Source organism: Rhinopithecus bieti, unplaced genomic scaffold (assembly GCF_001698545.2).
Source record: "Rhinopithecus bieti isolate Rb0 unplaced genomic scaffold, ASM169854v2 scaffold_19, whole genome shotgun sequence".
NCBI lineage: Eukaryota > Metazoa > Chordata > Mammalia > Primates > Cercopithecidae > Rhinopithecus > Rhinopithecus bieti.
Window position 1 is genome coordinate 3,996,833 of NW_016803360.1, and position 14,798 is coordinate 4,011,630.

The 14,798-nt window shown below is 39.4% G+C and overlaps 1 protein-coding gene across 1 annotated transcript in view; it reads left to right on the top strand.

The window, feature by feature from the left end:
- Positions 1-14,798, top strand: part of L3MBTL3 (L3MBTL histone methyl-lysine binding protein 3) — a 127,642-nt gene that overhangs the window by 27,259 nt on the left and 85,585 nt on the right. Inside the window, exons 4-10 of the mRNA XM_017879382.1 lie at positions 3,934-4,045; positions 4,404-4,478; positions 5,899-6,058; positions 7,500-7,632; positions 9,502-9,586; positions 11,762-11,853; positions 14,094-14,198. Coding sequence (XP_017734871.1) covers positions 3,934-4,045; positions 4,404-4,478; positions 5,899-6,058; positions 7,500-7,632; positions 9,502-9,586; positions 11,762-11,853; positions 14,094-14,198 — 762 coding nt within the window. The remainder of the gene's footprint in view (positions 1-3,933; positions 4,046-4,403; positions 4,479-5,898; positions 6,059-7,499; positions 7,633-9,501; positions 9,587-11,761; positions 11,854-14,093; positions 14,199-14,798) is intronic.

Genomic DNA, 14,798 nt, shown 5'->3' on the forward strand with positions numbered 1-14,798 from the left:
GAGCACAGACGTCTTCTCTGGGTGCAGTAGGGGAAAGAATAGAGAACGTACTCTCTGCTGAACACTACCTGCATCTTTTTATTTAATTCTTTTATTTTTTAAGGTAGTTCTGTCTCTCTTGTCAGTTTACAGATGGGGAAATGGAGGCCTGGGATGGTTAATTCACTTACTTAGGTCAGTTACTGGCAGGGGTCTTAAAACCAGGTTTTTCTGATATTTAAAATGGATTATCTTACCACTGCTATACTGCTGTCTAAAGAGAAGAAACACTTTCATATCAAAAGAGATGCAAAGAAAATGTTACAGGAATTTAGAGGAGGTAAAAATTTATTTCAGCTGGAGGGATTGGGAAGGCTTTGAAAAGCAGATGTCATTTGAGCTTCAGGTGCCTGGAAATATGTAGGAGTCTCCATGAATACTTTAGGGAGGAAGGGAAGGAGAAGGGCTTCCAGAAGAGGGAGTAGCTTAAGAAGGTACAGAGTGTTAAGGGAGAAACAGCAAGTGTCCACTGACATTCTTGAAAATATTATAGTCATTAAAACACTTTTGTCTAAGCAAGCTTTGGAAACTTTACCAATACCTAGTTTGTCCTTTTAAAATGCAAATTAGTATTTGTAGATTAGTGTCTCAGGGCCAGCTGTAAGAACAGGGAGGTGACTAAGTGGCAGTGCAGAGGTACATGGTAGGGCTTCCCATACCTGAGCAGTTTCCGTACCTGAACTTCTAATGATGTCTGAAATGTATCCACAGACAATTGTTCCTCTGGGTCATAATGTCTTTCAGGGTCTCTCGGTAAAATGCAGATACACTCCTGAGAGGACAGCATCTTATCTAGTAAGAATAATTGCCAGTTAGCCAAGAGTAAGACCCTGCCTGCAGAAGCAGGCAGAAACCCAACAGTAAAATTCACTGCACTCTTAATATACGGTTTTTGCCTTGCTTTGATTAATGTTGAAAACAATTTAGTTGTTTATCAAACATCTTTGCCCTTAAAACACACTGGTAAGTCGATTCACATCTCAACATTGACGGTAATAAAATGAAAACAATAACCTGAGCAGCGTCTTCTAATGATTTATTATTAAATCAGGCAAATATAGGCAAAAGATCCTTTGACTCTACAATCAAAAATAAAAAATAGAGTTGAATCAATTAAAGGTAGTTCAAGCCAAACAAAACATGTGCAGTCCCTTATATATTTCAGGCATAATTGTTTTCTGATTGACCTGGATATATCCACATGCAGAAAAAGTCAGCAGATGTGTTTTATTTGCTTAATATTAAATCCCTTTTGTAAAGTTTATAATTTTGACTTTCTTGGTTGTAGAATGGAGCCACTTGGCAAGTTTTTATACGTATTTTAGCTCTCTAGGTTAAAAGAACTAATGATTTTAAAGAAATATAAACAAATGTGAAGTTTCCGTCATTCCAAAACCATTTGTGAAAGCATCACCAATTTCAGAACCTGGGTGTTTTATTGGAAAACATAGTGTTAGGAAATGTATGAGTCTTTCTGGAATTCTGTCTGTAGGACTTCAGTAATGTTAGCAGGACCTATCAACTTTTGTGGTCTGACAATTTCTGTGATAGCAATGTTGTGGAAGACACAGTAAGCCCAAATTGAGAAGTCACAGAAAATTTGATCCCTGTATGTTTTTGCATATGAGAGGATATTTTGAAAATGTTTTGAGGTATTTAATTTTTGAGATAAGCAACTTTGGTAAGAGCAGATATTCTTCATTTTTTTTCAGGCTTATAATATGCCTTGAAAACTATGAATCGTATCCCCAGAAAGCTGTATATGCACATATCATAATTTTGCATCTGTTTTATGGGATTAATCAACCCTCAAAGTCCATCTGTGGATCTCTGGCTTAGAAGAGTGAACTGTGCCCCGAAGTGACATTGCATCTTTACTTTGTACTTAGACTGTAGGTCAGTTACTGGCAATAAATTTTAGGAGAAAGAAAAACTGACTGGGATTGAATGTTGCATTGTGGGAATCTTTCCTTTTAACTTTGAAAGTGTTTGAACCTGAAGCTTCTAGATGTCATAGGTCTGAGTTCTGACTTGGAGATTTCACTCAGTGGTGTTTTCTTTCTCGGTCTTTGAAATGGAGGGTGGTTTGCTGTTTTACAGCAATTTGAAAACTTAAGCCATGGGAGACTTTCTGTTTAATGTAAATGTTTGATGCTATTTCTTATATTTTGTATTTGTCAAATAAGCATAAATTAATATCAGTGACATAAGGTAAAAGCAAAATTGCCTGAAGTGCATTGTCAAGCTTGTGCCTATTGTTTTTGAATTTTAATTCAAATTGATTTTTATCACATTCTTTAATATCATTAATTAATAATTATCATAGTAGCTTGTTCTTTCTACTCTTGCCCAGCAGATGGTACTGTCAGCCTTATTTTGAAATATTCTGTCTTCAGAGTAATCATTAAAAACATTTTTTTAAAATTTCTTTTCCAAAAGTGAAGTTATTTTAGCTCTTTTCCTTCTAAATAAATTTTTACCTCTTCCTACGTTGACATTTTGGTATATACACTTGGTATAGTACTCGCATTTTACCTGGGAACTTGTATCTGGAATACGTACGTAGTAGGGAGAAGACATTCTCACATTCCTTAACCATTTCCACACATTTAGTCTAGAAACCATTTCGTAATTGTGGACTATGCATAGAACATTGTTTAAGGTGCTGTTTTCACCTGATAGAAAGAATAATTATTGATACTTTTTGCCTAAGAGTTTTCCAACTTGCAGTCAGAATGTAGTTTAGTTAAATAAATCATTATATTGGCATGTTGTCCAGATCGATTTTTTCGGATTGGCAAATGGAGGGCCTTGCTTAAGCACTACATATTTGCATGCTCATAATTTCTCTGAAAGATCTGAAACATCTTACTATCCTTTTGAATTCTGAGCTTTCTACTTTTTCATCACCTGCTAAAATTAGTGGGTCCTTAATGTTATTCTGTTTTATGGAAAAACAGAAGGAATACGGAAAACTGCTTGAAACTCATGAATGTGTGAGTAAACCTCGCTGTTTCAGAAAGAATAGGGTCTCCACATGTAGGTAATGGCTAAGCCTTCAATGCATACATACAGTACAACCAGGTCGTTGTAGAAACCTATTTTGTTTGAAGCTTTCTGTCAGGTGAAAGGAAATTTTCAGTATTTGGAATGGGAATGTCCGTGAAATCAAGATGCTCTTGCTTTTTAGTGATAAAATCGGCATGTAGGTGGTAGACTACTTGTTCAGCTCCCAGAGAAATTTTCAGTTATTTTAGAGGACTATAAGTGAAGATAATGCAGAATTCTAAAGAGCAGTGAAAGAAAGAGGAAGTATTGGCACTGGGGTCATGTGGCTCATGCTTCAACCTTCTGTGCTCATGTCTTGGATTATGATGAAAAGGATGTCCAGGCCATTATTTCTGGCATAGGGATATTCCTTCTCTCCAAACTGGGTGAGCTTGGGCAAGACAAATTGATTCCTGGGAAAAGAGTAACTTTCCTTTTACTAAATGTGATTTTTAAATAAGAAAAAATATGACATAAGAAAAAATAAGTTTTTGTTAAAACACACATGCGCGTGCACACACACAAACACACACACATACACAAAGTGTGTTCGAAATGATAGCCCATCAAGTAAACTGCCAACTCTGTAGGACAGGGCAGAGCAGGGTTGTTGATATCCTTCAGCAGACCTTGCTGCTTTGTTCTGTTCTCCTTCCTTGAATTCCAAAACTAGTAAAATGCAAAGGTCTTAGTATTGGTGGGAGACTTATCAGGATATAATTGTCTAAATTAACTTTTAACATGTAATTAATTTGCTTGAAGATTATATGTGTCAGCCATTAAATAATTAATGACTTTCCTGAGCACTTTTGTAAATTTTGCCTCTTTCTGCTCTGTTGTCGCTAGTTTCGGGTAAATGAGTTTGGAGCCTTGGAAGTTATTACAGATGAGAATGAGATGGAAAATGTTAAAAAAGCAACTGCTACCACCACTTGGATGGTACCAACTGCTCAGGAAGGTAAGGATGGGTATCTGCATTTTATTTCTTGCTTTGAAAGATTCGAAATAAGAATATCTAAAATTTTATAATAGGCTGTAACTTTGAAGGCCCCGGGTACTTTTTATCCCTCATGTTGTTAGGTAAATTTCTATAATGAAACTGATAGGAGCCAGCTTTTATGTTTTAAAATAACTATAAACTGTCTTCTTTCCTAATGCCAGATCTGTAGTAGCACAAGGTTAGTTGGAAATTAAGTAAATCCATGTTGTAGCCTACGCAGGTGATTTAGCCAAAAGCCTGCCACTTTTTTTCTCATCTACTCCGATGGTTGTAACTAACACCTATATGCTGATGACTCCTAAATCTACATCTCCAGCCCCGACCTCTCCCCCGAGCTCCAGGCCTGTATTTCCACCTGCCTACTGGACATCTCCACCTGGATGTCCCACAGGTACCTCAAACTCCACATGTCTGAAATGCAATTCATTTTCTATTTCTTTCTCCCCTCCCCACAAAGCTGCTCTTTCTTCCCTAACCCGTATTTCAGTTGACAATAGCACCATCCACCCAGTGGACAAGAAAGAAATATAGGAGTCATCCTGAATTTGTTCTTCCCATCCCCATATCCTGTTACTTATACCTCTTGATTTTTATTTCCTAATATGTCTCAGATCTGGCCTTTTCTACCTATCATCTTTACCACAGCCTTAATGTAGGCTCTTCTCAACTCTCATCTGAGCTATTGCAGATGTCTGCTTCTAATTTTATCCCCTTCCAATTGGTCCTGCACCTTGAAGCCAGGGGAACTTACATAGATTGCTTATCTGACACTTCACTGATTTCTCATTGCCTTTTGAGCAGAACATACAAAGATCTGGGTGCTGTGTGCACCTCCCTGCTCGCTTTGTCTCCTCAGTCTCCATTTCCTTCTTTGTATGTTGTGTCCTGGCAGTGCCAGCAGCACAGAATTATGTGTAATTTTCCCAACACATCATGTGGTTTCATGCTTTCTTGCCTTTACTCATGCTGCTTTTTCTGGCTCAAATGCCATTTCTCTCTTTGTCCAGTTGGTAAATTCCTCTTTGGCCTTCAAAACCCTGTTGAGGCTTTCTATCAGAAAATCCTTCTCTGACCTTACCCTAGGCTGAATGAATCACTTCTTCTGTACTACTTGTGGACGTTGTTTATGCCTCTAGTATTGCATGTATCACATTTTATTATAAATACTGGTTTTCTTGCCTCTCTTCTCTTCTAGACTGTGAGCTCTCTTGGGCAAGGTCTCTACTGTCATTGTTAATGTCTCGAATAAATTGGTGCCTAATAACTGTTGGCTGAATGAATGATTAGCCTAACAATTCAGGCAAAAGGAGTTATGAGTTTCTACACAATTTGGATACACAATTTGATTCAGGAAATGTACTACATTGAAAGCGTAATAGATGAGATGTTGATTTAGCCAATTAAGTGAAACAAAATCATTCATCAACAGATTGTAAATGTGAAATAAAAGATGATCTTTTGAAATTTTCTGGAAGATACAAATATAGAAGAGGATTTCATAGATCGATATATGCGTCTTCTGAATTTAGTGACTAATGAAATTTTCTTCATTTTACTTTGAACTCTGTAGAAAAGCCTTGGGCAAGCTTTTGTTTATCCTTTCTGCAGAATATTTTTTCATTATTTGAATGACTTGAGTGATTTTACAGAGCCCATACCCCGCAAAACACTATCATTTGATCATTCATTCATTCAACAAACACTATTCTTTATTGTGTTGCTAACAAAATTATTAGAAGAAAAAGTTTAATTGTATTTTAGAATGTCTTCTGTCATGCTTTTAATTTGCATTTCTTCTTTTCATCTTCTAGTCTTTTCAGAGAAGACTGGGGTGCCTTTCAGGTTGAAGGATCCAGTGAAAGTAGACGGGCTTCAGTTCTGTGAGAACTGTTGTCAGTATGGCAACGTAGATGAGTGTCTTTCTGGAGGAAACTATTGCAGCCAGAATTGTGTTCGGCACATCAAAGATAAGTAGGTTTTTCCCCATTCCATCTATAAAATGAGTTTTAGAGTCCAAAGTCATGGTGCCTGAGAATATAGAAGTTTGATGCTCTCTGACATTGGTCACCTATTGATACCTTTTTCCCAGAGACTTTTCCTTTAGGGCCACGTGGGCCCTAACCCCTATATGGGACCTGGTGACGTCTGTCATGCCTGGTCTGAGTTGTATTACTAACATTCTGCCTGCAAAACAGCCTCTGCCTCTGCCTTCAGTCTTCCATTTCCATTCATTTGATTGTTCTTCAGCTAAGAGTATTTAGTTTTTTCTGGGCTACATACACATTTTGATGACACATTTATAAAAACATAGTTTTGTTTATATTTTGGGAATTCTTAGGTAACTCGGCTAAAACTCCACATATGGCATAAAGCTTCCACTGATTTGTAATCACCTGAGTGGAAATGGCCATAGGGAAGAGTGTAGTGAGTTGTGTCACTGATGATCTGAAGGTGTGGACTGAGGATTATGAGACAGCGGTATCAGCTGTAATTGGCAGTAGTGTGTGGCCTTCCCATTTGGGGACTGTCTGACAAAGTTCAGCTTACCGCCAAGCAGGTGTTTTTCTTGCATATCATTGTATACTACAAAGAAATGACTGGACATTTATATTTTAGTGCGTTTCCCATGTATTTTAATCAGCACAGGCTTGGGAACTGTCTTGTTTTTCTTTTTTTTGAGACAGAGTCTTACCTTGTCGCCAGGCTGGAGTGCAGTGGCGTGATCTCGGCTCACTGCAGCCTCCACATTCCCAGGATCAAGCGATTCCCCAGCCTCAGCCTCCTGAATGGCTGGGACTACAGGCACATGCCACCACACCCAGCTAGTTTTTTGTATTTTAGTAGAGATGGGGTTTCATCATATTAACCAGGATGGTCTTGATCTCCTGACCTCATGACCTGCCCGCCTCAGCCTCCCAAAGTGCCGGGATTACAGGCATGAACCACTGCACTCAGCTGGAACTGTCTTGTTTTTCTTGGCTAACTGATGTTTCACAGAGTTACACTTCGCCTTTTTTCGGTTGGATTTTTCATTCTTAATAACTGCTAGATCCTTGTTTGACCCTGAAAACAAATGTCTCTAAATAATTCTTTTATTAGTATAGATGGTAGATGTGACAGACAAATAACTTGTTAGAACTTATTTCATACGTATCGCTGGCCCCCTTTTGAAATTAATATACAGGGTAATTTTCATTTTCTGCCCTGACAGATGTCTTATGTAATAGTGGTTTTCAGTGTTCCTGATATATGATAGTCTCATGCCTACAGATTTCTCCTGGTAGTTAAAGATTTTTCCTTTGGAGGGTGATTTTTTTTTTTTTTTTTTAATGATTGTTGCATTGATGATCAACAAGTAGATGTTTGATAGGTATTATCTCTTGTCACTATTCTGGGTTTATAAACACAACAGAGATCAGAAGGAAGAAAGGGACGTAGAAGAAGACAACGAGGAAGAAGATCCTAAGTGTAGTCGGAAGAAAAAACCAAAATTATCTCTGAAAGTGGACCCCAAGGAGGATGGAGAAGAGAGAGATGATGAAATGGTGAGTGCCTCTGCCTGACTACCAGGAGTGCAGGGATGCATGCGTCTTTAGTGGGTAGCATCACAGTCACAAGCACTGCTCTAGAGCCCACTGAGTTCACATGTGGGTTCCAGGACTATCTGTGTTACTGTCAGCAAGTTATGTGGCCTCTCTGCACCTCGCTGTCCTGATCTCAAAATGGGAATCATAAACAATAGTATCTTTCAGGGTGAAAAAGTGGGATGTCTTGAAATTTAGTGCTAGGGTGAAAGGGAACGTTTAAACACATTCAGTCTTGTAGATGAATCTTAAATTCCTCTTGACAACAAAATGCCAATTCAATTTCATTAAATTGCAGACAGATCTCATAAAACTATCTGAGTGGTTAAAAAATGGCACATAAATATGAAGTATATTTGGGGAAAAGCCATTCAAAATGTGTGAATTAAAACATAAATATCATATTCCTAAAGCATCTATTAATGGTTCTATAGGAAAAGGGAACTTTGAGATCTGGAAACATTTCCCTTAAGATCGGTACTATACAATAGTTACTTGCGAGTCACTGTGCTGGGAGCTGAGAATACAGGGATACATAAGACAGATAGATGACAGAGTCTCTCCTGGCAGAGACACTGCATTCTTGTTTAGGGGGTATTTAATCTACAAACAGAGTGAACAGGAGAAATGTCACCTAGTGATAAGTGCTACGCTGAGAATTAAAATAGGGCGTTAGGATAGGCTGACTGCTCTAGGTCGGGTTGTCAGGGAGCCCTCCCAAAGACAATGACATGAACAGCATGATCTGATTAATGAAGAGGAGCCAGCTATGTGAAGTTAAGGGTGAGGCATCTTGTGGGTAGTAGAACTTCCAGAGGAAAAGTCCTCAAGGTAAGAACTTGCACAGCATGTTCTGTTCGAGGAAATAAAAGAAAGTCTGGTCACTGTAGTTTAGGAGAGGATGGAGTCAGATGAAGTTGAAGAGGTACGTGTGGCCCAGGGCATGTAGGGTTTTATGGTAAACAAGAGTCATGGGTGTTCACTGTATTCTGAGTTTCAGGGGAAGCCTCTGGAAAGTTAAGACAAGGGAATGCTTTGATATGATGTATGTTTTAAATGACAACTGTAGCCCTGAGTGGAATCAGGGAAACCAGTTAGGAGTTTATTGCACTAGACCTGTAAGAAGGCTAAAGAAGATGGAAGTCTGTGGATTTGGGAATCAGTAGAGGTAGGGTTGTCAGAGTGTGTGAGGAAAAGAGAAAAATCAGGGATAACACTTAGAATTTTGGCTTTCGCAATTGGCTGGATAATCATGTCTCTTACTGATAATGGTAAGATGAGGGTGGAGTGCAGAACAAAGAGTCCTTTGGCCATGATGGGTTTGAGATGCTGATTAACTATCCAGATGAAGAGCCCAAGTAGGCATTTGTGCACAGCCACATGGAGTCAGAAAGAGGAAGCTGGGGATGTGGATTGAGAGTATCTGGCCTATAAAATGACCTTGAAAACCCAGGGAAAGGGACTAGAAAGGGTAGAGAAGGGAACTGGATTGGAGGAGACATCAGCAGAGGAGACAAAGCGGTGCCAGTGAGGCGTGAGGAAAATCAGAGCGGAGTGGTCACGCAGTTGAGGGCGGAAGTGTTTCAAGGAGCAGGGAGCGGTGTCCATGCTCTTCCAGTGGGTAATACATGGATACGGTCTTATTTTACAATAACCTCAGGCCAAAAGCAACACAGTTTTCAAATGAACTATATTCTTTCTTTCCTTAAAAGTTATAAAGTAGAACTGAAGAAAAGAACAACAGAAAAAGTGCTTTCTGACAGCTCTCTAACTATTCACTGGTGCCAATTTCTTGAACTGTAAAGTCATAATTTTCCTTTCTTTTTGTAGGAGAACAAACAAGATGTAAGAATCTTGAGGGGTTCGCAGAGAGCGCGGAGGAAAAGACGAGGGGATTCGGCTGTATTAAAGCAGGGTGAGCTGATGAAAATAAAGTCTTACCTGTAACTTTATGGAATTGAAAATGGTTCACACAGGTGGAAATTTTAGTCATGGCAGTTAAAGTATTACTTCAGGATTTTCTTTGATTCAGTTTTGTCAATAAAGATTGAGATTTTGAGGATAAGGAAAAAAATGAAAATTCATAACTTTCAAGTGGTTTCAGGGTAAGGATGAGGAACTGTCTTCCTTCCTCCCTCCCTCCTTTTCTTGCTCTCTTCCCCATCCTTTCTCCCTCCCTCCCTCTCCTCTCTTCCCTCCTTCCTCCCCCTTCTTCCCTCCCCCTCCCTCCCTTGCCGTCTCCCTCCCCCATTCCCTCTCCCTCCCTCCTCCCTTTTCCCTCTCTTCGTCTCTCCTCCCTCCCTCCCTCCTCGTCCCCTTTCCCATCTCCTCCTTCCCTCCTTCTCTCCTCCCTCCTCTCCCCTCTTCTCTCTGTCCCCCTCATCGGTAGGTGTTTCTTGCCTGCTTCTTTACTAAACTTGTTCTTATTTTTCCCACAGTGTTAGGTTTTTTGTTCCCTCTCAAATATGAGCTCCTGGCATGGACCATTTTTTTTCCTTCTCTTCTCTTCTTTCTCTTCTTTCTTCTCTTTCTTACTCTTCTCTTCTCTTCTCTTTCTTCTTTTCTTTCTCTTCTCTTCTCTTCTCCCTCCCCTCCCCTCCCACTCCCCTTCCCTCCCTCCACCTCCCCTCTGTTTTTGAGATGATTCTCACTCTACCCAGGCTGAAGTATGGCAGCGCAATCTTGGCTCACAACAGCCTCCACCTCCTGCGTTCACGTGATTCCCCTTCCAGAGCCTCCCAAGTAGCTGGGATTACAGTTGTGCACCACCACGTCTGGCTAATTTTTGTATTTTTAGTAGAGATGGGGTTTCATCATATTGGCCAGGCTGGTGTCGAACTCCTAACCTCAAGCCATCTGCCCGGGTCTGCCTTCCAAAGTGCTGGGATTACAGGCGCGAGCCACCTTCCCTGGCCCCTTTTTTTGTTTGTTCCATTGTTCCTCATGCAGCATTTTATTTCCAGAAGGAAGCCGGCCCTGAGGCCCTTCCCTTTAGTATTTGTCTCGATGTACTTTTCTGCTTATTCTGTGTGGACCTTGGGTCACTTCCATAGAGGCCCTGGGGGGTGTCCCCCACTAGGCTCTATCCCCTTGCCTGCCTTAGCTCACAGCCTGCACTGTCATACTGTCCCGACAAACCAGGGCCATGAACCACGCGCTCTTCCTCAGTGCTGGGGTGCATTCTAGCCTTGTTCTGTTAATTCCTTAAAAAATTGCAAATAGCCCCACCTGCCTCAGGCACGCAGCTTAACTTTTGTGTCTTTTCAGAGCTGACCTTCTGTTTTATGTCACTGAGATGAAGGGTGTACATTCCTCAGTTCCTCTGCACTCTGCCTCGAAATGGCTGTTTCTTTCACCATCCTTTCCCTTGCCCTTCTTTTTTACCCCGGATGAACTTCCAGGCCCCTGGCTCTTCTGGGACCTTGTTCCTTCAGTCACATTTTTCCCATAAGTTTTCCGATTTTTTTCTTCTCTTTGTGTACTCTGCCTTAGCCTGTTCCAGTCTCGTCCCCAAAGTACCTTTCTCTCAACTTTGCTCTGCATCAGGCTGTTATATTTTTCCTTCATTTCCAGTCTTTTTCTAATTAATCCAAAATATATAAAACGAATATTAAGTGCCTCCATTATTTTATCACTTATGCATTCTTTTTGCACCTAAAAATCTGCCTCTCACTATATTGATTGTTTTCCTTCCTTTTCAAGATTAGCAGCCACTCAATGCACTGGCCTTTCCACAGTCCTCAACTTCTTGATCTCTTAGGGAAAATTTTTTGAGCATCCTGCTTCTAGAAGCTCCCCCTTCCTGTAGCTTCTGTGGTAGTGTTTTGTCTTGACTTCCTGCTGTCTTCTTCCTTTATTCTAAGTTCTTCCATTTCCATCTCCTACCCTCCTCACTAAGGGTGCAAACCACAGTTCGGTTTTTATCTTGGTTCTTGGGAAGAGGAGCCAGGAAGAGAGACTGAGAGATACCGGCCCTGGAAGTCAGAGAAGAGCCAGGCAGAGTATCAGTCAGGGAAGTGTGAGTTCACAGATGAAGCACTGCTGGCTTGGATTTGGAAATTCTGTCATTTCAGTTTCGCTTGCCTTTCAGGTTTGCCTCCTAAAGGAAAGAAAGCATGGTGCTGGGCATCCTACCTGGAAGAGGAGAAAGCTGTGGCAGTGCCAGCAAAGCTGTTCAAGGAGGTATGGGCCCTTCTAGAGACATGATCTGTAAGGGCACAGGAGCTGGGATCCCAGCCTGAATTAGGATTGTTGTTTCCACTGAAATTTGACTTGAGATCATTTTTTCAGGATACAGTTTTTCATGCGTGTGTTTATATGGAGGGCAGTTAACATTGACATGTGCGTACCTTCCCCATGCCACATGTGTGGGTGCACACTGACACGTGTGTTCTTTTCTCTCAGCATTTGATGAGCTTGCAATCATGAATTTTAACAGGGTACTAATACTACCGTGAAAAACTAGCAGATGAAGAAAAAAATCTTAGGAAATTTCATGACAAGATTGTGGCTTTGAGAGATGAAAAATGAGTTACTGCGATTTACATACTATCACAACAGAACATCTAAAAATGGGTCACTATATTATATTAGCTACAATAAAAGTATTTTATCATAAGTGATTTAAAATCAGTTAACAATATAGATATCAAATGTAGTTCTGAGTAGCAGTCGATGTCCCTGGACTAAACCAAGGGTTGGGGTCCTGGTGCAGTGGCACACGCCTGCCTGCAATCTCATCACTTTGGGAAGTTGAGGCAGTAGGATCACTTGAGGCCAGGAGTTCGAGACCAGTCTGAGCAACATAGTGAGACCCTACCTCTAAAAAAATAAATAAATAAATAAAAATATAGCCAAGCATGGTGTTCAAAGTTGCAGTGAGCTACGATCCTGCCACTGTACTGTAGCCTGGACAACAGAGCAAGACCCTGTCTCAAAACAAACAAAAAAACACACACACAAAAAAACAAGGGTTGGTAAACTTTTTTGGTAAAGGGTCAGATAGTAAATATGTTAGGCATTTCAGAGCATGTGGCCTCTGTTGCAACAACTCAGTTAGGTCGTCGTAGCACAAAAGCAGCCATAGAGAATATGTAGACAAGTGGGCATCGCTATGTTCCAGTAAGACTGTTTATAAAACTCATGGTGCACTGGGTTTGACCCACAGACTGGCGTTTGCTAACCCTTGGTTTAAATTATTTCATTATATTTAATCATGGTATGTAATTAATCGGCTATAGGTGTATTTTTATGTAGGTATGAACATAGCAAGCTTTTAAAAAGTGATGAATAGTAAATGTTAGGATGATACATCTACATTAAGAATATTTGATTTAAATGTAGTAGTAATTACATGTACACTTGTTCTCTGTAATTATTTTCTGTAGCTTTGGTCCTTTAGAGAATACTTTTTTACATTAAAAAAAAAAGTTTAAATGTAGCTAATTCCTTGAATCAGTAATGAATGCATGTGATTCAAAATATAAAAGTACTACAATACTATAAAGAACGTCTCTCATAGCGCTGTCCCCCAGGCACCAGGTTTGCCTAGCCGGAAGTAACCAGTGTTACCAGTTCTTATATTCCCTTCCTAGAAAATTATATGTTCATATAAGCAATGTGTGTGTGTATATATATACACACACACACACACACACACACAGATCCTTCCCTTTCTGTCTTAAACCAAATGATAACATATGTTGTATACTTTTTGGACTTTGCTTTTTTTGTTTAACTTGACAGTTTGAGGATGATTCCATCCTGAGTCATGAATCTCTTCACCATTCTTTTATAGCCATACATAGTATTCCATCTTAGGCCTGTTCTGTAATCATTTAGGTTGCTCCCTATTGATTTGCACGTACATACATATATACTTTCAAATCTTTTGCTATATGCTTTGGTGAATAATCTTCTATACCAGTCATTTTTCACATGTGTGAGTATCCCTTGGATAATTTCCTGGAATTAGAATTGTTGTGTCAAAAAGAATTTTTTGATTGATATTATGAAATTGCTAAAGGTTGTACCAATTTTCATTCTTCCTAGTGATGTGTGCATGTATCTGTTTTCCTACAGCTTTACCAACACAGTGTTGTCAAATTTTCTGATCTTTATCAGCCTGGCAGGTGAAACGTATCTTAGTGTAATTTTACTTTGTATGTCTCTTCTGCATGAGGTCGAACATCTTTTCAAATATGTAAAACACAAAGGGTATATGGCATTACATTTCCTTTCCTAGGATCTATTTATGGCCTTGTTCCATTTTTTCATTGGGTTTTTTATTGATTCTTTTTCTGTGGATTTTTAGAAATTATGTATTTGGTTAAATAGTCTTTATTTTTAAAATGGTAACTATTTACATTTTTAAGTAGGCCTTTGGGATAAGGGACTAAGGCTGCTGTCATTTTGCATTTTAGCACCAGTCCTTTCCATATAACAAAAATGGATTCAAAGTTGGCATGAAATTAGAAGGCGTGGATCCTGAGCATCAGTCTGTGTACTGTGTCCTCACCGTGGCAGAGGTAAGCTTTGCCTCATCTTTATTTTTAAAATAAAATGGTGATTATGGGGATTTAAAATGAGGAAAAACTGCCATTGGTTGTATTTCATGCCAGGCACGGTGCTTACTGTTTTGTGTGCATTATTTCGTTTAATCTTTATAAGAATCCTGTGCACGTTGTGGTTTTTCTCAAGCTCTGTTTTGTAGGTTAGGGAAGTGAGGCTCAGAGTGATGAAGTAATAGATATAAGATCACACAGCTTCAAAGTGGTAGAACCTGGATTTGAACCAGTGTCTGTCTGATGCCATAGCCCTTGCCATAAGGAACAGACCAACAGATACTTATTTTGTTTTTGTTTTTTTTGTTTTGTTTTCAGTATTTCAAGGTATCTCTGTGAAATTTTTCAGGAAAAAAATGACCAAGCCAAATATGTAAATATAGATCTCAGTCTAATATATTACTGAGAGTGCTTTAAAAACTGTGACCACACAGCTTCAAAATGGTAGAACCAGGATTTGAACCCATGTCTGTCTGATTCTATAGCCTTTGCCTTACTGTATTCCTTAACATAAGGAACAGACCAACAGATAGTTTATATATATAATATATATATAATATATGT